The sequence below is a fragment of the Hemiscyllium ocellatum genome, chromosome 22 (assembly GCF_020745735.1).
Source record: "Hemiscyllium ocellatum isolate sHemOce1 chromosome 22, sHemOce1.pat.X.cur, whole genome shotgun sequence".
Taxonomy (NCBI): domain Eukaryota; kingdom Metazoa; phylum Chordata; class Chondrichthyes; order Orectolobiformes; family Hemiscylliidae; genus Hemiscyllium; species Hemiscyllium ocellatum.
The window spans coordinates 50,720,823-50,746,803 of NC_083422.1; the positions used below are offsets into that span (position 1 = coordinate 50,720,823).

The following is a 25,981-nucleotide window of genomic DNA, read 5'->3' on the forward strand; positions in this document are numbered from 1 at the left end:
AAACTAGTACAAAGTAAAAGCAATTTATAACAGTAAACAGAAGATATGGAGTCAGCAAATATTATGTATGGGTTGATGAACTGGTAATGGAGGTATAAAGATAGGGTGAGTACTAAAAGCATCTTGGAGGTTTAACGGTGTTTTTACATTAAAAAGATCCGTTAGAACATGAAATGCTTTACCATATATAGCTATTAAAGCAAAATCAGTTAATCAAGAGGGTATTTGATAAATACTTGAAGCAACAAAATATTAAAGTAAATGATTATGCTTGAAAAAGCCCTCAAACTAGCAAAGATGAATTGTCTCATTTGAGAATGTTTACCTCTTAAAATTTTACTTTTAAAAACTGACAAGTATCTAAAGCAGAACTTCAACAAAACAAAAATGCAAACAATATTGTTGAAATATGGTGTGTTCGGAAAACAGAGCCCAAAAGGTCTGTACAGAAATACACAATTGTGGACACAGAATGCCACTACAAAATATATGAGGCACTGTGCAGAAAAAAAAGCTTCAGTTTGGCAGACTAAATTGTTAAACTGAGTAAATTTAACATTCACCAAAAGATCTGCCATGACAGTTAAAAATGTCACTTAAATTTAACAATCTAGCTTAAAGAACTTGCACTAAGTGGTTTTGAAGTAGTGTGTCAAATGTCCCTGAGGGTTTTTTTTGAAAACAGTAAAAGAGGAGCTTTTTTAAAAAAATATAAAAGTCACTTTTTCTTCTTACAGGTAACATAAAGAGTAGCACAATGAAAATAACCAAAAAGGAAATATTAAACCAAAATGGGTAGATTTCTTTGATGTGCATCTTAGTGGTAACAGTTCATACAGCTGTTCCATTTTTTCCTCCATCTTAAAACTGTTGCTTGCCAATATGATGTGTGCGTTCACCTTGGTATCGCACAAACCAATAAAATTCATGTGAAGTATCTTTTATTTTATAGGGACATAACTGCGCCAAGTGACAGAGGTAGTACTGGAGTCTATCTGCAATCAACAGAGCTGGCATTTAAATGGGGCATTTCAATTGCTTTGGATTATAATTAGTTAATAAGTGGTATCATTGGAATATGTGATGAGAAGTCACATGGTAGAATTTGCTTCTGATTTTTGGCACTGACATGAACTCATCTGTTGCTAAAGTATAACGAGGTATAAATTACAGCTTACAGTATTGTATCACTTATTCTTCATTCTTTTTGCAAACAGAAGCTCTCTTTTCAGTGTTCTGTCCCAAATAATTATCCATCACATTTTAAAATCTTAATAGGTACAAAGAAGATAGTGCATATGAATGTGAGGAATCCAAAAAAACCTGTAGTGACCTTGCAGGACAAAGGAAAATGTGGAGAAGGCAAAGGAATATAAATTGCAACTGTGCAAAATCCAAGTATTCCATATTCTAAACATCTTGTATCTTCTCACAGAAGGTACCACTTATCTCTTACCACAATGAAAGCAGACAACACTTTCAGATAGCTGATCTATTTTAACTACAACAAATTAATCAAAATTGTTCCAGAATTCAAGCTGAAAGATTGAGCTCTCTAGCTTGGGAGCACAAGGAAGGCAGTGCACATGCAGAACTGAATAAGGGAAGTGACAGGCTCTATTGAGATGTCAGCCATGGTTAAGTAGCTTGCCAACATTGTCAGTCAAGGTTTTTCACACAAATAAAAGGCCATTTGAGCAAGGTGCTGGAAAGTGGGAAATTGATATAGAAGATTGAGGAAAAAAGACCTGAGTTGAGCTGTTTGTGAAACAAATGTACAGATAAGATGCACAACAAGGAACAAAGCCCACCTTCCTGTCAAACTTTCAGTCCTTTCACCCTCTCCCATTCCAAGCACATAAAATACATCCACTGATATTGATATTGTAAAAATTAGAATTACCAAACACGCTATAGTGCTGGAAACAAATAGGGACATTTATGAATCTGGATAAGAGATTTGAAATGCCTATATCTACTTTGAATCAGGTAAATAATACTCTAAATCAACAATTTATTTGAAAACTCCTGATACATCCACAGTTCATACTTGAGCCAGAATTTCTTTAAAATCACTCAAAATTGCCCCTCAACATCACTGTAATAGCTATAAGCCAAACATAATGTCTAGAATGTGAACTATTTCCAACCTTGGGTGCACCAAAAATGTTCATAACACCCATAATTTTTTTAAAAAAGCTGTTTTCCTGTAAACAAGTTTTGGAAGTTATTTCCATCTTGATATTTGTAGATACTAATGTCCCCTGAACACCAAGAACCTAAATTCTTAAACTACATTTAATTTGGAAAAATCTCAAATTTAGCATATTTACATGGAATATTTTATATTACATAGTCTCCACATTTACAATTAACTCAAAATAGGCATCGAGGCATTAGTCTACACACGTTCTACAACCAACCTTGCTCATCTCACTCAAGCACAGAGTGTTGCTTGAACGATTCCAAGGAAGTTCTAGGCACCTGTCATAAGTATGGACAACGAATATCTTCAGGTTATTCCATCATAATTGGAATTTCAGCAAAGGAACTGGCTTTTAAAGAGATGACAAAAATTCCAGCTGGAATTCTGACTGAGACCAAAACCATCATCCGCCAACTAGTGGCCAACTGATATCCGATAGGGGATTGAACATCGGATCTTTAGTCTCTATTACTTTGGAAATCATGGAGAAGAAATTTTACACATCTGGCAACTAGAATGATATATATTTTTATGAAGACCAATTTGTGCAAAGTACATGGCAGATATGCAAGGAGAAAGGTAGCACTTAACCCGTAAGAGAACCCCTCCTTAAATAAGAGTAGTTGCAAACAAGAACCCAATTACTTAGAGGGCTGTATTAAATGAGTAATAATACTGGAGATCTCACAGATCTTTCAGCCCAATAGATTATCAAACCAATATTAACTTCTGTTGCTATCTGAGCAATAACATGCTCTTTGAAGAAACAGGAAGGCCAATAAGTGTCAGTTATATTTACCGTGCTTGAAAGATGGAAACATAAATAAGTCTCTAATTCAAGGTCAAGGCCCTCTAATATGGCCCAAAAAAATTCAAAATTGGAAAGATTGAAAAAAATATCCATTTTAACTATGGTATGCTAACTTTGAAATGAAACCTGGCTTTGGTATCAAACTGTGAATAATTTCAGGCTTATGATAATGGAAAATTTCAGGCCACGTTGTGCAGAGGATCACCTAATAGGTAGCTTGCCTGGGAGAGGGGGAGGGGAAAAGATTTACTTTCTAAAAAGAAATGACAGAAAATCAGAAGGAACGCATTAGAAACAAGACACAGACAGAAGAAATGGATTGAGTTTTTGGTTACCAAAACAGAGGGTGAGATAGTTTCATAGACATTTGAAAAATACCGCAGTGTTACGAGTTAATCATCAATTTCATTCTGCTCTATTTATACATTCATTACAAACGCCAATCTACAATCTATGTTTTGAAACAGTTTCAGATTTTTAAATGATACATACGTTAAAGAGAACTTTATACAGTAACAATACCTCAAGGGCTTGGCACACTATTCAATCAATTTGTTTTGAAAATAATACTGAACCAACAAAGACTAAAATAGAACAAAACTTTTGTGAATAGCAGAGCATAATGATGCTGTGACTGGATGTTGACATTTTTTTGGTCCCATGCTAATTCTCTCACCTGATATATCAAACAAGATTGCATTTTCCCCATCAATGAGGGATATGAAAATGTGCTCTGATTGAATCCTCAAATTTATTAAAGTTAAAATTAATACAAAGCTGTGACTTTTTGAAGATGGTGTGAAATAATTTGGTAAATCATGTTCTAAATCGTTACTACAGCCAAAATTACCCAGCTCTTTACAGCTGTGTTGTACGCACAGCCATTAATTTGTTTCACAAATTAGGCACCTTGCTTCTGACCTGTTTCAGTTCTATAAAGCCTCAGTCATAGTTTCCATGGGAACCTGTTATCTGGACGCACACTGTACAGCGTAGGAAACAAAATTATAATCTAACAAAATTTTGATGCTTCCATTTTTAGGGGAAAAATTGATATTCCAAAAATGTGACTGCAAAGGAAAATTCAGAGTTGGATTCAACATTTTTAAGTGATTTGTTGCAAACAATTACATTAAATTTAGGTACCCACACTGGAGGGGGTGGGGGGAGGGAGGGTGAGTAAGTGATAGAAAAATAGATCTTTACAATACAGCATTAAAATTCTAATGCAAGTTATTCAAGCAACCCAGCTGACTAAGGTTAGGGGATCTGCTTGCTGCAATAATCAAATCAGAATTCCATGGGGATGGTGCCTGCAATTTAACTTTTAAAATCTACATAAGGTACAAGATTAAACACTACATGCATGAAGATGAATGAAAATAACTACAACATCAGTTTTTCATGTAGGTCTCAAAACTGACTCCCTCCACCCAAAGGGAAATATGGGTACAGGGGTCAATTTACCAAGACCACTTCTATCAAAATTTTTTTTTTACATTTTATTCCTGGATTATTTAAAGCAGCTAACATTTATGAAGATTAAGACCATGCTTCCATTACTGTTGACAATGCTCTAATGTACTAGATTACTAAGGCATGCAGGATACAATATGATATATTGCAATTCCCAACTACCTCTAAATTAGCATCAAATTCTTTCTCCTTTATTTTGTATTAATTTTTACCTTGAATTTTTTCAACTTTAGAATGTGCTACATAAATAGTTCATAGTGAGCACTATAATATCACTCCATAATTTTTGGGGAAAACAGTGCAGCTTATGATCACATGCAAAGAATAAATGCTATTTGCATTGCATTCATAAAAAACAAACCAAAAAACTGTTTTGTAGCCCACTAGACAGAAGATGTTAGCACTCCAGAACGGAACTCTACCTAAAGCACAGCAAGAATAGGGACAAGACGACTGGAATACTGAACAGGTTTGGTCCCTCATCTAAGGAGGCCACACAGAGATTCTACACGAAGTTCATCCTGGGTATGAAGGGTTTTCTTATGTAGAGAGGTCAAGTGGGTTGGGCATTGAAGTCTGTAACAATGAGAGGTGACCTTACTGTTACATAAAAGATTCTTAGGGGACTTGACAAGGTGGATACAGAGAGACTGTTTATCCTTGTAGGACAGTCTACAACCAGACAGCTAATCTCAGAGTAAGGGCTTGCTCAGTTAGTACAGAGACTTTCTCTCAAAGCATTGTGAATCTGTAACACACTTTACTGCAACGAGTTGTCAAAGCTGGGTCATTAAGCATATTCAAGGCTGAGATAGACAGGTAAGGAAATTAAGGGTATGGGGAAAAGTTGGATGAAAAGCCATGATCTCACTGAGTAGCAGATCAGACTTAATGGACCTGAATGGCCTTCTTCTGCTCTTATCTCTTATGGTCTAAAGACTCTTGGATGCATTGTAAAACTCCTCATACTATGGCCCAGCACAATTCAGTACTGCTCTAATATGTTTGCTTTCATTCTCAACGGAGTGAGATCATCAGTTGCGCGCCAAATTAGGAACATTTCACAGTGTGGGTTCAAGCTGTCTAGGAACTGCATTAAGCTTATACAAACTCATTTCATATAAGGCCACTCCAGACATTAAGGTTTCCATAATTTAACAAGTTGTGAATGAAACCAGACAAATAACAAGAGGAATTTAGCTGGAGATTCCACTACCTCATGTCGTCTTCCAATTATTACAAATAATGATTGCCGACTAATTTGCAAGCAGAGAGAAATTCACATCCTCAAATTCAGAGCATAATTGTTATATCAGTGCAGCAAATATATTGAAATCTACAGAGTAGAAATTTAGTTAAATAGATCCAGTTTTGTTTCACCTCCCAGTTATACCTTTCTTTTAAACCTTTGATTTGGAATGAATGTCAGAATAGTGTGCCAAGTTTCTTTTTAGAGTATGTTACAGTATTCATGCAAAGTCATTAGCAGAAGTAGAATTTCCTAACTTCTGTTATTCTCCATTTTCTTTATCTTTTTTTCTCACCCCAATTGAAAATGCTCTAGAATGCATACTTGTAAAAGGTAGGCACAGAATACAAACCAACCATTGCAAGATGTGTTAACCATGCAATTATTTTGCAAATACAGTTCTGGCTGTCAAATGTTATAGTCTAAAGCATCAAAATTCTAGGAAGTAACAAAAAAGTATTTCAATTTCAAACATTCTTTATGTTACAAACAAACATCACCCCCTACTCCCCCAAGAAACTGCGTGACTCCAGCACTGGTCTCAAATATATAAGATTTAATACAGTGTTCCAACTGAAAAGGAAGCTTATTAAGTTTTCAAAAATGACACAATAATACTTCATTTTAGTTGTTTATAATAAATATAAATAAATAATTCAGCGAAACAGATGCTGCCCACAGTCAGTTCACTTTAGTTAAATAATGATTAATTCAAAATGTCATAAATAATAGACTTTCTGCTCCAAAGCCACAAAGAAAATGGACAGGCAAAGTTCAGGAGAGTGCTTCTTATTTCTTCTCCAAAAAAAAACACAAAATGAATTTGAGAATATTTTGCCTTAAGTTGATATTTATCTTATCAAATGATTATTTTAGTGTTGAGAATCAGAAATCTGGTAACTACACATCAGTATAAACTGCAAAAGCATTTGTGTTTTTCAAAACACTCCTCTTAGACATATTTCTTTGTTGAATTCGAGGAGAATGTTAAACTACTGGAAACAAGCAGTTTCTGTAAGTAATTCTGAGGAAATTTAAAACCTTAAAAAGGAACCAAACCAGTAATGTTCAACAATAATCACCTATAGTATATTGCAATGGCTGTTTATTATGGTGGCTTATGAATTTTTATAAATAAGGCTATAAGGCTGCAGATCACAAAGAGGTGAGAAAGTCTTGTATTAATACAATATTACAGTGAAAGTACCATTATCATGACTTGATAGTGTGAAGTAGTTGTGCATAATTAGGTATGAATTATTAAGACAACTGCAGTATAAGCAGAATATTGTCAGCAATTTCACTGACATGAGCTATTTCCTAGGTGAGCACAAGCATACAACATCCAAATTTTCTTTTCTTGCTTTGATTCCGATCCATTCACAAGCCAGTCTGCTCTTTATTAACTGACATTTGATGTTAAGTCAATTCTTACATTTAGAAGCTGAGGAATTATCTTAAGGTATACAAATCTGTACCTAGAAATAGTTAAAATTAAAAGTCACATCAGATATAAAACCTTCAACGCCTCTGGTAACTAAAGGCGACATGTCAACACAAAAACAGTTGTGGCCTGCTCCATACAAGCTTTGGGAAATGTATAACAAGTTCAGGATTTTCCTGCACTATTTTGAAATTATTTTTACACACAAAAGCAAATAACTAATCACAGTTGCAGTTTAACTACTGCAGCACGTTTATGATTTTGAAATAAGAACCAAGAAAAAAAAAGGGACATGGCATATTGAAGCGTTCTGAGGAAGGCTCACTGAACCCAAAATATTAACTTTGATTTCTCTCCACAGATGCTCTCAAACCTGCTGAGCTTTTCCAGCAATTTCTGGTTTTGTATATTAAAGTGTTCAATTTAAATAAACCAATTCGATATCTTAGCACAATTATACTGCGATAAGCATAAAAACTTGACACTCATGTTAACATTTAATATATGGCATTGCCAGGTTGAAGGTTCTTGAGTTGTTTTAGCAATTTAGTAATTCGGTGTCACACGTAGTTTCAGATGATATTGGGGCCTCAAAAGAACATCAGAAAACAGAACCTTTCTCTTCTCACTAGTTTGCCAACATGGCACCACATATTCATTTCCAAACTGAGGGAACTTCTGGTTGCCTTTCTCTCTAAACAAGTATTTGTGTACATTAACCATAGGCTATTAAAAAGATCTCTAGTTAAGGAATGGTGGAAAAAGCAAATTGGTTAAAAATGATCTATAATCTGTTGCAGTGAATTTGAGGAGCAATGCTGAAGATTAATCAAGATGTGAAAAGTTAAGTAAATGTACAAGATCCACAATCACAGCCATGATATTCATATTACAGAAGACAATGTTACACCTTAATCAAAATTTAGGCTGATAATCCTTCATCAGAACTTAAATGTTAACTCTTTCGCTCTTCAGAAGAGTACTTCCAGCATTTTCTGTTTTTCAAATCAGATTTTCAGTAATGGCAATATTTTGCTTCTGGGTTGATCATAATTTATTTGTTTAGATGAAATGTAAAACAGCTTTCAAATATGTGCATCAAATTCAATGACATATTCTTGGAAAACTAACGGGCTTTAAAATAAACTGGTCATTAGGCAGCAAAACTGCAGTTCTATGGATATAAAGTTATCTGTGTAACATCAGTTTCTTTGCAAACTTCTTTGAATCAACAGGAACTGAAGTATCAATTTAGATCACTTCATTTTTTTTTAAACATAGTAAAGGATCAGTTGATACTTAACACTAACCAAAATTGAATTGTGATATTTAGTGAGTATCTAAAGTCACAAACTTAATGTTCATCAAGACAAAATCTTACATTTTAATCGAGTGACTACTTTCCATGATTTGGCATTACACTCCAGCAAAAACATTCGTGAACAAAGCAACACTGATTTAACAGCAAAAGCCACGTTCACATACTGCACCATGAAAAAAAAGAGACAAAAGAAATCCAGGGAAATACAATCAATTCACCATATTTATATTCATCATCTTTAGAGTTCATTTTCACTCTATATTTGAAAATTGGAAAATGAATGATCTAAAGCCGTGGATGGGATAAAATAACAACATTCTTAAGGAGGCTGAGGGGTGACCTTATAGAGGTTTATAAAATCATGAGGGACATGGCTAGGTTAAATAGACAAGGTCTTTCCCTGGGGTTGGGAGTCCATAACTAGAGGGCATATGTTTAGAGTATAAGGGGAAATAAAATTAAAAGGGACAAACAGGGCAACTTTTTCACACAGAGGGTGATGCATATATGAAATGAGCTGCCAGAGGAAGTGATGGAGGCTGGTACAATTACAACATTTAAAAGATCTGGATGGGTATCTGAATAGGAAAGGTTTACAGGTATATGGCCCAAGTGCTGCCAAATGAGTTTAGATTAGGTTAGGATATCTGATCGGCATAGACCAGTTGGTCTGATGGGTCTGTACATCTCTATGACAACTCCAGAATTTTTAAAAAGTTTATTATATTCATCAAGTTCAGAATCAATGTATGACCAAATCAAGAATTCTCTTCTCACAACACCAAATGAATTCCCACTGCAAGAAGCATTAAAACCCTGAAAGTATTCACGGTTAATGCACCCTATGAAATCCATCCTCTCTACTCACTGAATCGAGAAATGGGCCATTTATTTTAAAGGAATAGCTTCACTAAAATGACATGAGAAATTTCATAAAGACACAAATGGTCTATCTGCATGAGTTATAAAATGCTTTTTATTCCTTTTTCTTCTTACACAGATGTCAGCTTGCTATGCATCTCCTACAAAAGTGATAAGCCACCAAAATACTGCTCTTCAAATTCACAACTGGAGGCCTATAATAGTGCCCATTCAAAGAATCCCCTCTGTGTGTGTGAACCAAATTAACATTTTACCACAGCAGAATGCCTAAGAATGCAAACTAAGTAGTATGGAAGTACAGGTGAACAAGGCCACATTCTACCACCCTCTAATACCACTATGGGTTAGTCCACCTCAAATAAATATGGGAATATTCACACTGTGAAGCCAAAGAAGCTCTGATACAGACAGATTATAATAATAAAGTAAAACACTTAATTTGTCCTTTAATGTGAACAACCTATTTAACCAACATTTTAGTTTGACTTCATTGCTTTGCAATTAAAGAAAAATTCAAAAATAAGTCAAATATGAATTATAGTCCACAATGTTGTATAAATTTAATTTGTGCCAAGGACACTAGTCAATAATAAAGTTTACCTCCTGTGCGATTAAGTTTGCCAAATATTCTCTCCCCACTACCTCCAGTTTCCTAGAGTCATTATTATCTTCCTATTCACATAGCCATCCAGTGGCCTTTTAACGGTCACGTTCTTTTAACATTAACATATGGAAAGCAATACTTTCTGAATAGATTTTTTTAAAAGCCTATTTAATAATGAAAATTTGAAAACAAAAAACTCAACGTTTCTACTATTTCAATTATGAAAATGAAGACAAAAAAAATCATCCAATGTTTCTACTATTTCAAGTTTTAGTTCATTGTCCTATTTACAGAGATACAATATAAATGGACTTCTGAAATGAATTTAATAAAAAAATCTGTTACAACAAAAGTAGCTGTTCAACATTTTTAGAAATATTTTAGTTTCTGAACAATGTTGAAAAGCTCCAAATTTAAACCTATTTGAAACCTGAAATGTGAGGTTGACATTAGTGGGAAGAAGTTCATTTAAGTAAAGCCAAGGTTTTAAGCATTTCTAACTAACCATTCAGAGATATAATGGAACAAGTGAGAACTGACCCTGGCAATCCTGGCCCAGAGGTGGGAACACTAGATGCATCTATGCCAAGAGCTTTTTTTAAAAAAAGCTATTCAAGGATATTGTTACACACCTCTGGAGCAGATAGGACGTGAGCCTGGACTCCTGGCTCAGAAGTAAGAGACATTACAACTGTACTCTCTAAGCCAAGAATTTGTTTGTTTCAAAAGCAGACATAATTCAAAAGCGAATGGGCATATTTTAGTAATGTTTAATACACTTAAATTCTGAACTCTCATCTTCCTCATCTGTCTCCCAACAATGTCTAATCATTTTCAACTTACCTGTTCACTTTGGAAGCAGGTGAGACTTGACCCATGTCTCCTGTATCAAAGGAAGGTACACTACCTCAGCATCACCTGAGCCCTTTAAACCAAGTGCTTTTTAAAAAAAACCTGATAGAGATGCTATTACACACCCCTGCAATAGGTGGGACTTGAACACAAGCCTCCTGACTCAGATGAAGGGACATTATCATCATGCCATAACTGCCCTCAAGCCAAGCGTTTAGATACTTTAAGCAGATTCAGAGAATTATACAGGTGAGACTAAAACCCATGCCTCTTGGCTCAGAGTAGGGACACTACCACTGTTCCTCAAGAGCTCCACTAAGAGTTTGCTTTGTCAATCTGTACTAATCATAAACTGGGCGACACAGTGGTTAGCACTGCTGTCTCACAGCGCCTGAGACGGGGGTTCAATTCCCACCTCAGGCGACTGACTGTGTGGAGTTTGCATGTTCTCCCTGTGTCTGCGTGGGTTTCCTCCCACAGTCCAAAGATGTGCAGGTCAGGTGAATTGGCCATAGTGTTAGGTAAGGGGTAAATGTAGGGGTATTGGTGGGTCGGTGTGGACTTGTTGGGCCGAAGGGCCTGTTTCCACACTGTAAGTAATCTAATCTAAACTGTGTCCTCTTGTGCCACCCTTAATTAAAGCCATTAAGCTCACTTGCTTCGAAATAAAATCTCATATGATATAAATTTGTCACATGCAATCTAATTGGATTTTAAGCCTGAAAAGATAAATGGCACTTTTTAAAACTGCTTCAAACCTCATCGTATGATCGGTTCATAGTTCAATAAAACGTTACCAATTCGAATTGTCAACTTAAGAATGTCTCACAAAGACAAAAACTTCAAAATGTACTTGTATCGATTAAAACAGTTCACGTTTTAAGCAACTTGCATGAAAATAATCCATGTTGACAAAGGAAGGGTTCATGCCGTACGAACCTAAATGTGATACTCTTTTTAAAATTCCAACTGTACAGGTTCTGGTGCAGCAAGACTCGAAAGTTGGCTCAGCCACTCTGAAACGGAAGGTTCCACTTTACACTCACGACCAACTTAGGTTCTGAATTTTACACTAATTGTTAAAACAGGAAGCGTTAGCGAAAAGGGGGCTCTCAATGTTTAGCCTTTAACCTGATCAGAGTGAAGCAGCGGGTTCTGAATCAGCTCTGGCAGGTTACCTAACCCTGGCAAAGCTTAATATTTGGTGACTAATGGGCGGTGGGCTCATCATGCAGGAGTACAATCTCTGGTGGTTTAAGGGGGCTGTGCTCCTCGCTAGGCCTGTTACAACTCTCAAATAAAAGCGCAGCCATAACAAAACCTTCTTTTATTCAACTACAGTGAGGCGGCTCTGTTCCAGCCCTGACCGTTCCGCTACAACATCTCAATCTAACAGCTTAAAAGAAAGAGGTTTTACGATCAGAGGAGAAGCGCATCTATTTATTTTTTATATATTAAAAAAAACATATGTTGGTCAAAATAGCAAATGAAAGCCATACCCTCTTCCTAGCCTCATATGTCTTTCCAAGCAACTTACATTTCATATGGAGGATTTCCAATTCACGGTCATTCCATTGTCTCTGAACTTCTTTAAAATAAATTTGTGGGAAGACATTTTTTTTTCAAAAAAAACGTACAACTACAATTACATCCCATACTCCAGAATCCTTGGTAAAAAAGGGACTTAAGCAATTCCGCCCACAGCTCCTGCAATTGGTTCAGGACAGAACACATCTCTGGGACTGGCTGGTACAATTGTCAATCTGCAGATTTAGCGTTAGAAGGCTACAGCACACGCCTGTTCAATTTTAATTACATCGGAGATTAAAGATAGGCACTGACAGGCAAGTTACCCAAAAAAATGTCAGTAATTATGCGAAATAATATGCAACAATTGCAGTGCTGCAAATGTACCCAATTAACACCATCATACATCAATTGCAGATACATTTTCTGCTCCCTTGCCTCGTCTAATTAGGTCTCGCACCAGCAAATACTCAGATCAAAAGGAGACAGTTTACAGGCATCTCCTTCTAAAGGGTTTTTAAAAAAAAAAATTCTTGGGGAGGGCGAATCAAAAAGTGTTGTAGGAGCTTTGCAATGCCATCGCAAGGGTAAGACAATATTTCTCCCTATTGCAGTTTATAAAATTCCGCAATCAATTCAAGTACATCCAACAAAACTGCGTTTTGCGTTTATTGCACAATTTAAATGCAGACATTATGGATTTTAGAATTTTTTTTATAATAATACTGTATCCGTGTGAATATATCACCTATCTTTTTTTTTGGAATGCATTTCTTAAAACTGCTGCATAGTATTAAATACTAATGGCATAAACAATGTCTGGTCTGAAACTTAGGTTACCAATGTTCAATTTATCAATTCTCTTTTATAGAAAGCTATGTAAAATGTTGATTGCTGTTCCTGCCGTAAGTGCTATTCAGTTTGGTACTGCTAACTTACAATGCTTCAGAAACTTACACTCGTTCAGTACAAACTCCTTTGCTACTACAAAAACAAAGATTCAGAGATTTCTCCCAGGCTTTGTGGCTGGACCAGAATAGTATTACTATCAAGGGGTATAGAAAATGCTTGAAACACTTAGCAGGTAATGTATCACATGTGGAAAGAACAGGAGTTAATGTTTCAGGTTACTGACTTTCTATTAGAACTTTGTATTTCCAGAATTTTCTGGGTTTTTTTGTATTTTCAAGATACTCAGAACTTTGGTTTGTTTTGGTATTACTGTAATGTTGGCTGGTTGTAAACAAATATTAATTGGAATTTTCAGTAACAGAGATTTCTTTCTTTTGTTCCCAACCTACCTCCACCCTGCGCCAGCATTGTGTCATTTCAAACTGTTGGTGTGCTATGCTAGTGCTCACCCAGATATCAAAAAATACTAGCACCAACAAAAACCCTACTCAACCTTTGAATTACTAGGACTGTGTTCCAGCTCATCATCTAATTCCTGGGGTTCTGGAGTGAGGAGTTTCAGCTTTTTCTTTGGCGGGTTTTTCAAAGTACCCAGCCTCTCTTTCACTTTGTACTCCAGGGTACTGTGAGGGATTCCATAGGTACTCTGGGCTTTCGAGACACTCATTTTGCCATTCATTACCACAGTGATAGCTTCTTCTAGGATTTCACTGTTGTACTGTCGGTAGCGTCCTCGCTTCTTTCTGGGTTGCTTCAAGTCGCCTTCTTGGTCAGATGTGGCCTGTTGCTTACTAGAGGTTGGCTGCTCTGCATCTGAGCCCCAAGAATCATGACCTTCATCAGCCAAGCTCATTACCCCTTTCCTGTGCCACAAGTTCTGTTTTGGAAGGATCACTCTGAGTTTTCTGTGCAGTGCACTTTCAATCTGTGAATTCATGAGCAATGGGCTACAGTTATAATGATTTGTGACATTGGTTTCACAAGAGAGATCCATTCCCCGAACCTGTGGAATCTTCAAATCCACTGAAGTGGAATGGCCTTGGTCTTTTTTCCCGTGTTTTGTTTGAACTGATCCCCTCTGAAACATAACCTGATGTAAAGGAGGTTCCTCGGTATCTGAAGATATATCATTTCCCCTGAATTTTACATGTTCCAAATTAAATTCATAATGTGGTTTGGCCCAGGGGGCCTCTCTGGCGAGTACTAAGTGCTGTCCACGGTGCTGAGATGTTGGTCCAAGATTGGGTAGAGGAGATGGCTCACTCCTGCTTACTGGTTCCTCATTCTTCTGGGATGATCGAGTGGCTGGGATTTTGAGAATAACAGAAGATCCATAATCTCCCTGTGTCACAGTCTGGATGCTTCTTAGTGACTTTGGAAGTGCCCCTTCAAGACTTTGCGATTCGCCGTCCAATTGCTGTTGGCCAGCTCTCACAGGACGCCTAGGATTGGATGGAAGGAAACTCAGGTGAGCAGGACTTGCACAGGCAGGAAGGAATCGATGGGATCACTCCTTTATTAGAAGACCTTGCTTGGGTAACATCACTTTGTGAATCTATTGAATTTAACAATCTCAGCAACTGCATCAAATTTGACTTTTTTGTTTCAATAATTATTTATAATAGAAAATATTCACCAACAGTTTGAAATAGCTCAAACTGAGGCACTGCAATCAAGGCTCCCTCAAAATAAAACTAAATGCAGCAGTAAGGGCAATTGTTTTTAAAAAGGGTGCACAAATTTCTGAAACAGTAGCTTTATTGCATATTACAACTTAACATATATTGCCAGTATACAAAACAGGATTAATTTTAGTATGACAAATGTGACGTTACCTCTAAACAAGTAATAAAAGAGTCAGGCAAATGAAGGAAGATCAAACATTTAATACTGTATCTTAAAATATCAGACATTTGTGCAAGCCATACTTTCACAAAAGTGTAGAAATGACCTTCGAACAAATATCACCTTAATAAAACAACCTATGCAAGTCTTATGAAGTCAAAATAGGAATGTTCCCAATAATTTTGTATTGTTTGTCAGTTTACTTTTCACATTGGAATCACACTTTTCTTCCCCTCCCTTCATTCAATCCCGATGCCGCTAACTTATTCAAGACTCCAGTTCTGAGTCCCAAGTGCCCTCTGGTACTTGCCCAAGTCACTCTTCATATTTCAACCAAGGAACTGAATGGTAAAAGGCAATCTTATCACATATCTTTGGAAAAAATATAATTTCAGAACTATAGGGAAAGATTAAGCAGGTATGGCTAATTAAATTCTTTCACAAATCTGGCTTAGGCAGTATTGACTAAATGGGCTCTTGATTTCGAAAATTAAATAGTTATCTTAGAACAGAATGGAAATAGGCCATTAGGCCTAACAAGTCCACACCGACCCTCCAAAAAGTAACCCACCCAAACCCATTCCCCTACCTTATTACTCTACATTTAGCCCCAACTAAGGCACCCAACCTACACATCTCTGAAGACTATGGATAATTTCACATGGCCAATTCACCTAACCTGCACATTTTTGGATTGTGGGGGGAAACTGGAGCACCCAGAGGAAACCCATGCAGACACGGGGAGAACATGCAAATTCCATACAGACAGTCGCTCGAGGCTGGAATCAAACCCGGGTCCCTAGTGCTGTGAAGCTGCTGTGCTAACCACTGAGCCACCATGCCACCCATTATATTTCTGTTCATTTTTGTCTTTATTCACACAGATGCATTTCTTGTAAAGGCCTTTGGATAGCTACCTGGAAGGTAAATCCTGACTGTGTTCGTTCCCTCAAGCTAACTGTAGCACCAGTACTTTGAATCCAGGAGAGAAAAGATTAATCAGCACAGCCACGAACTAATTGAGGATTTCACTTGTTTATGCAGTTCAGCTGTTTAACCCCTTTAATAATTCAGCCTTTTAGGAAATCATGCTAATGTTTTCATGCCCACAAAAATCATAAAATGATACAAAGATAGAGTCAGTTGGTCTATTTTTCCATGCCAGCTCTTTGAAAGATTTAACTAATTTCATGGCCCTGATCTTTCCCCATAATCTTCCAAGTTGTTTGCTCTTCAAGCATTTATCCAACTCTTTTTAGAAAATTATACTGATTCAGCTTTCACTAACCTTTCAGGTATTACATTTTTGTTGATAACAACTCCACAGAAAAAAAACACTTATCTCACCTCTGGTTATTTCAGCAAATACTTTAAATCTGCATCCCTTGGTTACTGACTTTCCTTTCACTAAAAATGGTTTCTCCTTATCAATTTTGCCAAAACTCTTTAGGACTTTAAACACCTTTATCAAATCGAAATGCAATGTTTCAAATTACTGATCACAAATCAAATAATTTTCAGTTACCCAATCTGATTTTCTTATTACACCAATTCCATCACATTATTTTTGACTTTTTTTCCTTTTGATAATGTGTTCAATCTCATGTTCAGAACTACTTCTGGATGGCAGATACAATTAGTATTCTACTAATACTAGGTAATAGCATTTCTATAATGAAATACAAAATCAGCAGTTGCGCACACACACTTTTTTAAAAAAATCATGTTTGTAGAATATTAACAGGGATACCTTCTCATCAACTGTGTACTCAAATAAGACTTAAGCATGCAAGTTTGATGACAACAGGTCAGATGAGTGGAAAGGAAACATATCAAAATACTTTAGTGGAGACTTTACAGATATATAGAGGCATAGATTAGATACATTGTAAAGATCACTAATAACTGTAAGAAAGCAGTCCAGTATGACATTGCTTACACTGGATAATCTGTAGCCTATAAGTGCCAACCTGCACTGAATTGTAGATCGTCTTGCTCAAAAGGTCAACAAGAGAACGTTTGCTTTGCTGACAACTGATAGAGAAAATTTATACCTCATGAGTTTAGGGAGATAGGTGGCGAGCTGATTTGCTGCATTCCTTTTAGTTATAAATTCAACTTATTAAGGAATGTTTTGTTTCAATGTTTCTATTCCTTGATAAACAAAAACAAACACGCCCATTAAACAGCAGTCTGCTCAATGTGGCATCAAGTTTAACATTTCAACAATTATTTTAAAATAATCTCCAAAAACACATACTCCTAAACTTCCCCTGCTACAGTGTCCCATTGGTTCTTCAAACAACTCCAAAATCTTCAATTTTCCTGATTCATTTGGGTGCCTATTCCATTTGCCGAGCATAACTTCATACATAGCCCAACTGCACCAATCCTAAATTGCATTTTACAAGTCTTAGTCCCACAAGTTAAAATGGGAATTCATCAGGGTGTTTTATTTTCAAACCGACAATTCCTATGCTTCACGAGACCTTCCAATAAAGTCTTCAATTAAGTAGGAGACAAAACTGCACGAGTTCAACAAGGTCATCACCACATTTCAAGGGCATCTAGGGACAGGTAATAAATGTAGGTAATAAATGTTGGCTTTGCCAGCAGCACCCACATCCTGTGAGTGTATTAAAAAAAACAAAGATGACAAACAAACTTTTGGAACACTGTTCCTTTGTCAGGTGAAGGAGCTGACAAAGAAGCAGCGCTCCAAAAGTTTGTGATTTCAAATAAACCTGTTGGCCTATAACCTGGTTTCATGTGACGTCTGACATAATTCCTGGGTAACTGTATAACTGACCCTGCAAACATTCTGACAGCACCTGACCTGAACTCCTGCCCCAACTTGGCTAGTTTCATCACCTGGCCTAACCCCTCCAACATGATTTCACTAGTTTGACATGACAACCCTTCTTGACCTGATCCAACTACCTCTTGACCCACCTACTGCCCTAACTCTCTCCCTAACAACTACTATATCACCCAGCTGTCAGCCTACCCTACTATCCATATTCTCATTTATCCAACACCTATTCACTAATGTTTACTCTGGACATTTAAAGTTACCTGATGGCAGCTAATAGTGTCAAACAGGGCTGCACTGATTCCTGCACTGAGTGTTTCCCTGCATCATGAATCCAAAGGCTGTTTTTTTTTTGTGTAAGTGGGTAGGTTTAACACTGACCATACTGACAAGTAATGGTTGTGGTGCTGAACAAAGAGTTCCAGTCAGTGTCTTGTATACTCTCAGACTGCTGGACAACTCCTTTTAATTACTAAGAAATGTTCTAGATTTTCCTAGTAAATCAGACCTCTAATGCTAGGATACAGCCTAGCGATTTCTCTGCTATATGCTGGGATGCTCGATGCAGAGATGTTGACCTAGTGTTGTGGCAACGAAAAGTAAAGACAGTACACAAACTCTAACCAGCCTTTATATAGGCTTAAAAGTGAACTTCTCTGACAAGGACTTACGCACTTAAAGGTAAGATTCGGGGGAGTGTTGCTGAGCAAAGAGACCCTGGAGTGCAGGTTCATAGCTCCTTGAAAGTAGAGTTGCAGGTAGGTAGGTTAGTGAAGAAAGCGTTTGGTATGCTTTCCTTTATTGGTCAGATCACTGAGTATAGGACTTGGGATGTCATGTTGCGGCTGTACAGGATGTTGGTTAAGCCACTTTTGGAATATTGCATGCAATTCTCTTCTCCACCCTATCGAAAGAATGTTGTGAAACTTTAAAGGGTTCAAAAACGACTCACAAGGATGTTGCCAGGGTTGGAGGATTTGAGCTATAGGGAGAGGTTGAATAGGCTAGGCTGTATTCCCTGGAGCGTCAGAGGCTGAGAGGTGACTTTAAAGAGGTTTATACAATCATGAAGGGCATGGATAGGATAAATAGACGAAGTCTTTTCCCTGGGGTGGGGGAGTCCAGAACTAGAGGGCATAGGTTTAGGGTGAGTGGGGCAAGATATAAAAGAGACCTAAGAGGCAACTTTTTCTTTCAGACGGTGATGCCTGTATGGAATGATCTACCAAAGGAAGTGGTGGAGGTTAGTACAATCTTCGAGTAAAAAATGAGGTCTGCAGATGCTGGAGATCACAGCTGCAAATGTGTTGCTGGTCAAAGCACAGCAGGTTAGGCAGCATCTCAGGAATAGAGAATTCGACGTTTCGAGCATAAGCCCTTCATCAGGAATAAGAGAGAGAGAGCCAAGCAGGCTGAGATAAAAGGTAGGGAGGAGGGACTAGGGGGAGGGGCGATGGAGGTGGGATAGGTGGAAGGAGGTCAAGGTGAGGGTGATAGGCCGGAGTGGGGTGGGGGCGGAGAGGTTAAATTGCAACATTTAAAAGGCATCTGGATGGGTATATGAATAGGAAGGGTTTGGAGGGATATGGGCCAGGTGCTGGCAGGTGGGACTAGATTGGGTTGGAATATCTGGTCAGCATGGACGAATTGGAACCAAGTGTCTGTTCCCGTGCTGTATATTTTGATAATTCTATGTTCTGTCTATGTAATTCAAACATCCTACAGAATTTAAATTAAAATTCTATATTTTCTGTCCAGACTCATGTCATGACAAATTACTTTGCGCTAGTCAAACATCCATCTATCCCAATCCCAGTTTCCAGCACTTCACCTGTAACCTTGATTGCTACGGCATTTTAAGATCTCATCTAAATAGTTTTGTAAGGTCTTGAATGTTCCTGTCTCTACCCTCTTTCAGTTGGTGACTTCCAGGTACTTCCATAACTCTTTGGATAAAAACAATTCCTCAAATCCTCTCTAAAACTCCCTGTTTCTTACCTTAAAATCATGCTCCCTGGTTACTGACCTCTCTATTAAGCAGGAACATTCTCCCTATCTACCATGTCTATGCCCCTCAGAATTTTGTACACCTCAATGTGATCCTTCCCTCAGCTTTAAGGAAAAGAAGGCAGCCATGATGTGGAGGTGCCAGTGTTGGACTGGAGTGGACCAAGTCAGAATCCACATGACATCAGGTCCAACGAGTTTATTTGAAACCATAAACTTTCAAGCATAGTCCCTTCATCAGATGAAGTGAAGAGCACACAAACACAGAATTTATAGGCAGAGAGATCAAAAGATCATACAATGGTGTGAGTGGAGTGTCAAATAATAAGTCTCTACAGGTGACCGTGTGGTAAGTGGTGCAAGTGAAGTTACAATAGCTGAATAGTAAATGAAGGGGATGGCCTATAATCCGATTAAATGAGAAATACTTACAAAAAATGAGGAATAAGATAGTGCTGCAGACAAACTAGATGACTGGAATAACATGATAGGTATAAGAGTCGCATGCCAAGGGTCTAGCCAATGTAATATGCAATCCAAAACCACAAACTAATCAAGGTTGAGAGATCATAACAATTTATCAAGGTTATGTTGTTAAAACAGGACAGTAAGGAAGATTTTACAAATATAGAACAGTACGGTTAGGTTACATGTAGGGTGGCATTAACCCAAAATCACAGTTGAGGCCATGGGTATGGAACTTGGCTATCAGTGATTCTGTGTTGTTGTGCATCTCGAAGTCCGTCTTGGAGGACATTTACCCAAAGATCGGGTACTGAAAAGAAGCATACCGACAACTGAACCAGGATCACTACGGGCAATTACCTGCTGATCCGAACAAAGAACGCATCTGTCAACTCAACAGAATGATCAGGACCTTTAATCCAGATCTTCAGAGTATTCTATGAACTCTCATTCTGCATACTTCTCACATAGGAGACTTCTCCTGCCTTCCGAAGATACATAAAGCCAACACACCTGGGTGTCCCATATTGTCAGGCAATGGGATTCTGTGTGGGAACCTCTCTGGCTTTGTTGAAGGCATTTTGAAAGGAAGCCCCAGCTTTTGTTGTGACACTACAGATTCCTTACAGAAACTCAGCACACACAGACCAGTTGAACCAGAAACATTCCTCATCACAATGAGCATTTTGGCACACTGCACCAGCATCCCCCACGATGACAGCATCGCTGCAATAGCCTCAGTACTCAACACCAACAAGTGCCAATTTCCAGACGCCATCCTACAACTCATCTGCTTCACCCTTGACCACAACATCTTCATTTTTGACAACCATCTATTCATCCAGAAACACAGAATAGCCATGGGGACCAGATTTGCACCCGAATATGCCAACATTTTCATGCACACGTTCCAGCAAGGTTTCTTTGCTGCGCAGGACCTCCAACCAAAGCTATACACCAACTACACCGACGACATTTTCTTCCTTTGGACTCATGGTAAGGAATCACTGAAACGACTACATAGTGACATCAACAAGTTTCATCCTACAATCAGACTTACCATGGACTACTCTTCAGAATCAGCCTCATTTTCGGATACATGCATCTCCATCAAGGAGAGACACCTCAGTACCTCACGCTACCGCAAGCCCATGGATAACTTCACGATGCTGCACTTCTCTAGCTTCCACCATAAATATACCAAAGAAGCCATCTCCTACAGACAAGCCCTGTGCATACAGTGGATCTGCTCAGATGAGGAAGAATGTGACGGACACCTAAAGAATTTGAAAGGCATCTTCATAAGAACGAAACACAATGCTCAATTCATTGATCACCAGTTCTGACATACCACATTCAAAAACTGCAACAACCTCCTCAGAAGACAGACACAGAATATGACTGATAGGGTACCCTTCATCATCCATTACTTTCCCAGAGCAGAAAGACTACACCATGTTCTTTGCAGCCTTTAACATGTCATCAATGATGATGAGCATCTTACCAAGATCGTCCCTGCGCCCCACTTCTCACCTTCAAACCACCACCAAACCTTAAACAGACTATCGTTCACAGCAAACTACCCAGCCTTCAGAACAACATCCACAACTCCACAAAACCCTGCCATGGCAATCTCTGCAAGATATGTCAGATCATCAACAATGGATACTACCATCACATGTGGGAACACCATCCACCACATGCACGGCAGATACTTATGTGACTCAGCCAACATTGTCTATCTCACATGCTGCAAGCAAGGGTGCCAAGGAATAGTGTACTGGCAAGAGCATACAGATGCTTCAACAACAGATGAGTGGAACACCACATAACAATTGCCAGACAGGAATATTCCCTCCCAGTCAGAGGGCACTTCAGCACTCAAGGACAATCAGTCTCTGACCTTTGGGTAAGCGTTCTCCAAAGTGGACTTTGGACACAACAACACAAAATCGCCAATCAGAAACTGATAGCCAAGCTCCATACCCATGAAGACAGCCTTAACATCTTGAGTCTATGCGCACATGTAATTCCACCATACTGTTCTGTATTTGTAAAATCTTGCTTACTGTCCTGTTTTAACACCATCACCTTGATAAATTGTTATGATCTCTAACTTAATTAGTTTTTACAGTTTTGGATTACTTGTTACTCTGGTTAGACCCTCGGCACATGCCTCTTACACCTGTCATGTTATTCCAATCACTTAGTTTGCCTCCAGCACCACCTTATTTTTAATTTTTTGTAATTATCTCTCTGCCTCAATTGGATTATAGATCATTCCCTTCATTTACTATTTGGCTATTGATACTTTACTCACACCGTCGAATACTCTGGGTCACCCGCGAAGACTTATTATTCGACACTCCACTCATACCAGTTGTTTTGAGTTTCCAATTTCTCTGCCTATAAGTTCTGTGACATGGAGGAGCCGGTGTTGGACTGGGGTAGACAAAGTCAAAAATCACACAACACCAGGTTGTTGTCCAATAGGTTTATTTGAAACCACAAGCTTTCAGAGCCTTGCTTCTTTTTCAGGTAGCATGTGAGAGAGCATACATCAGTCATCAAATTTATAAATAAAAGATCAAAGGGTCATACAACTGATGTGAATGTAATGAACAAACCTAGATAACTGTTAAGTCTTTAATCAGTTAGGATGGAGATGCAGGTTTCAATTAATATGTAAATTCCAGAATTTCTTTCAAGTCACTGCCCCGAGATAACTTAAAGTTTTATCAGTATAAAAGAGGTGACATATCAGGTCAGACAATGCATTTTAGGCACACAATCTTGTTTGGAGTTCATCTGCATCCTAATCTGGAGTCAAAGTGTTTTTATTTCTAAAGTAGGAATTTATAAAATGTCACTGTCTGCAGATTGTGTTTTATTTTTAACAAAATAGAATGTAGCTGCAAATACAAATCTGCAAATGTAAATTCACCCCATAGATTTGTGTATGCATGTGCTCGAGTGTGTGTGTGTGTGTGTGTGTACTTTAGAGAGAAAGTGCATGAGAGTGACTGTGTGTCAGAGAGAGAGAGTGTGTATGTATACATGTGAGAGAGTGTATAGCACGGTGAGGTCCTGGTTGAGGCCATCGAACTTGGCTATTAGCTTCTGCTTAGCGACTCTGCACATCTCAAAGTCCCCCTTAGAGGACGTTGACCCGAAGATCAGAGGGAATTCAGCTAATATCCTTGGCTGCTGAAGTGTTCCCTCACTGGGAGGGAACATCCCCGGCTGGCGATTATTGTATGGTGTCTATTCATTTGTTGTCAGCCAATATACCATGCCTCGCAGCATCCTTGCATGCACTATATAAGATAGATAATGTTGGCTGATTCACAAATATCTGCCATGCACATGGTGAGTGGTGTCCCCACATGTAGTGGTAGTAATCCATGTCGACACTCTGACCTGTCTTGCAGTGGTATTCATGACAGAATTGTATGGTATCATGGACAATGTTGGCCTGAAGGCTAGGTGATTTGCTGCAAACAATGATCTATTTAACATTTGGCGATTGTTTGAAGGCAAAAGTGGAGGCAGAGGAAAGATGCTGGCAAGTTGCTCATAGTGAAGTCTCTCCGCTCCCGACAAGTACTAGATGACAAAGAGTACCTGCATCGGTGTCTCTTCACTTCACCTGATGAAGGGGTTGCACGCTGAAAGCTTGTGATTTCAAATAAAACTATTGGACTATAACCTGGATGCATGTGACTTCTAACTCAGGAAGCGAACTCCAGTCTATCTAGTCTCTTCATAGCTGAATCACGAGATCAGGCAACATCCCAGTGAATCTCTTTTGCACATCTCCAGGGCAATCATGTCTTTCCTGTCAGATTTTTATATTAATTTCTGGGATGTGGGCATCACTAGCCAGGCCAGCATTTATTACTCAATCCTTATTGCCTTAAGGCAACCATATTGCTACAGAGTCATATGTAGGCCAGGTCAGTAAGGACAATAGCTTTCTTCCCTAAAAGGACTGAGTGAACCAGATGGATTTTTTTCTGACAATTGACATTCGTTTCATTGTCATTATTAGATTCTTAATTCCAGATATCTATTGAACTCAAATGTCACCATCTGCGATGGCAGGATTCAAACCCGGGTGCCCAGAACATTACTAGGGTTTCTGATTTAATAATCTAGCAATAATAAGGCTACATCGTCAATTCCCTTATTTTTAAATTTGCCTCATTTTTGTGCTGACCAAAACTGCACAAAATACTCTAGCTGTGGCTTAGCTATTGTGATATAGAGCTCCATCATAACTTTTCTGTTTATACCCAATGCCTCGATTAGTAAAGGCAAGTGTCCCATGTGCCTTCTTAACCAACTTATCTACACATCCTACTGCCTTCATAGATCTATAGACATGCATACCAAGGTCCCTCTGAGCTTCTGTACTTAAGATCCTACCATTCTGCATGCATTCTCATACTTCATTAGTACTTCCAAGGTCACTTAGAATACTGCATTCAAATCTGGTTTCCTTGCAATAGCAAGGATGTTACGAAACTTGAACAGATTCAGAAAAGATTTACAACGATGTTGCAAGGATTGGAGGGTTTGAACTATAGGAAGAGGCTGAACAGGCTGGGGCAGTTTTCCTTGGAGTGAAGGAGACTGAGGGTTGGCCTTGTAGAAGTTTATAAAATCATGAGAGGCATGAATAGGTTAAATAGACAATGTCTTTTCCCTGGGGTGGGGGAGTCCAGAACTAGAGGGCATAGGATTAAGGTGAGAGGGGAAAGATTTGAAAGGGACTAAGGGGCAACCTTTTCATGCAGAGGGTGGTGCATATAGGAATTGAACTGCCAGACGAAGTGGTGGAGGCTGGTACAATTGCAACATTTAAAATACATCTGGATGGGTACATGAATAGGAAGGGTTTGGAAGGAGATGGGACTAGATTAATTTAGGTTATCTGGTCAGGATGCATGAGTTGGAAGGGTCTATTTTCGTGCTGTATATCCCTAAATGTATGGCCTCTTTTATTTTTAAATTCCATTTACCACTGTTCAGCCTGTCTTTATCTTCCTGTAGGCCAAGGCTTTCCTCCTCAATATTTACCACATCACCAAGTTTCACAATATCTGCAATCTTCCTGATCATATCTCCAACATTCATGTCCAGATCATTAATGTACACAATAAATAGCAAAGTAGGCAGTGATACAAAACCCTGTGATATAGGCTTCCAGTCACAAAAACACACTTTGACCATCACCCTTTGCTTCCTGTTGCTAAGCCAATGTTGCTGAACCTTGTCAGTAGCTTTACTAAAATCCATACAGATAACATCAACTGCATTACCTTCATCTACACATCTCGTCACCTCCTCAAAAAAAATCAAATTTGTTGGACAGATCTTGCTCTTACAAAACCATGCTATCCCCGATGAATGCATTTCTCTCCAAATGGAGATTAATTCTGTCCCACAGGTTTTTTTCCAATAGTTTTTCTACCTCAGATCTTAGATTCATTGGCCTGTAGTTTCCTGGTTTATCCCTTTCACCCTTGTTTAACAATAGTACCACATTAGCCATCCCTCTGTCAT

The 25,981-nt window shown here is 38.2% G+C and overlaps 2 protein-coding genes across 3 annotated transcripts in view; both read right to left on the bottom strand.

Annotated features, from left to right (window-relative positions):
- wu:fc17b08 (uncharacterized) overlaps positions 1-12,474 on the bottom strand; it is a 54,754-nt gene extending 42,280 nt beyond the window's left edge. Inside the window, exon 1 of one of the 2 annotated variants that reach the window (XM_060842212.1) lies at positions 12,383-12,474. The gene's annotated coding sequence lies outside the window, so the exon portion shown is untranslated. The remainder of the gene's footprint in view (positions 1-12,382) is intronic. The other variant, XM_060842214.1, reaches the window with a different exon arrangement.
- A 672-nt stretch (positions 12,475-13,146) lies between these two features.
- The window catches only part of lcor (ligand dependent nuclear receptor corepressor), a 60,925-nt gene continuing 48,090 nt past the window's right edge, over positions 13,147-25,981 (bottom strand). Inside the window, exon 7 of the mRNA XM_060842215.1 lies at positions 13,147-14,726. Within this exon, the coding sequence (XP_060698198.1) occupies positions 13,769-14,726 (958 nt within the window). The 3' untranslated portion in view covers positions 13,147-13,768. The remainder of the gene's footprint in view (positions 14,727-25,981) is intronic.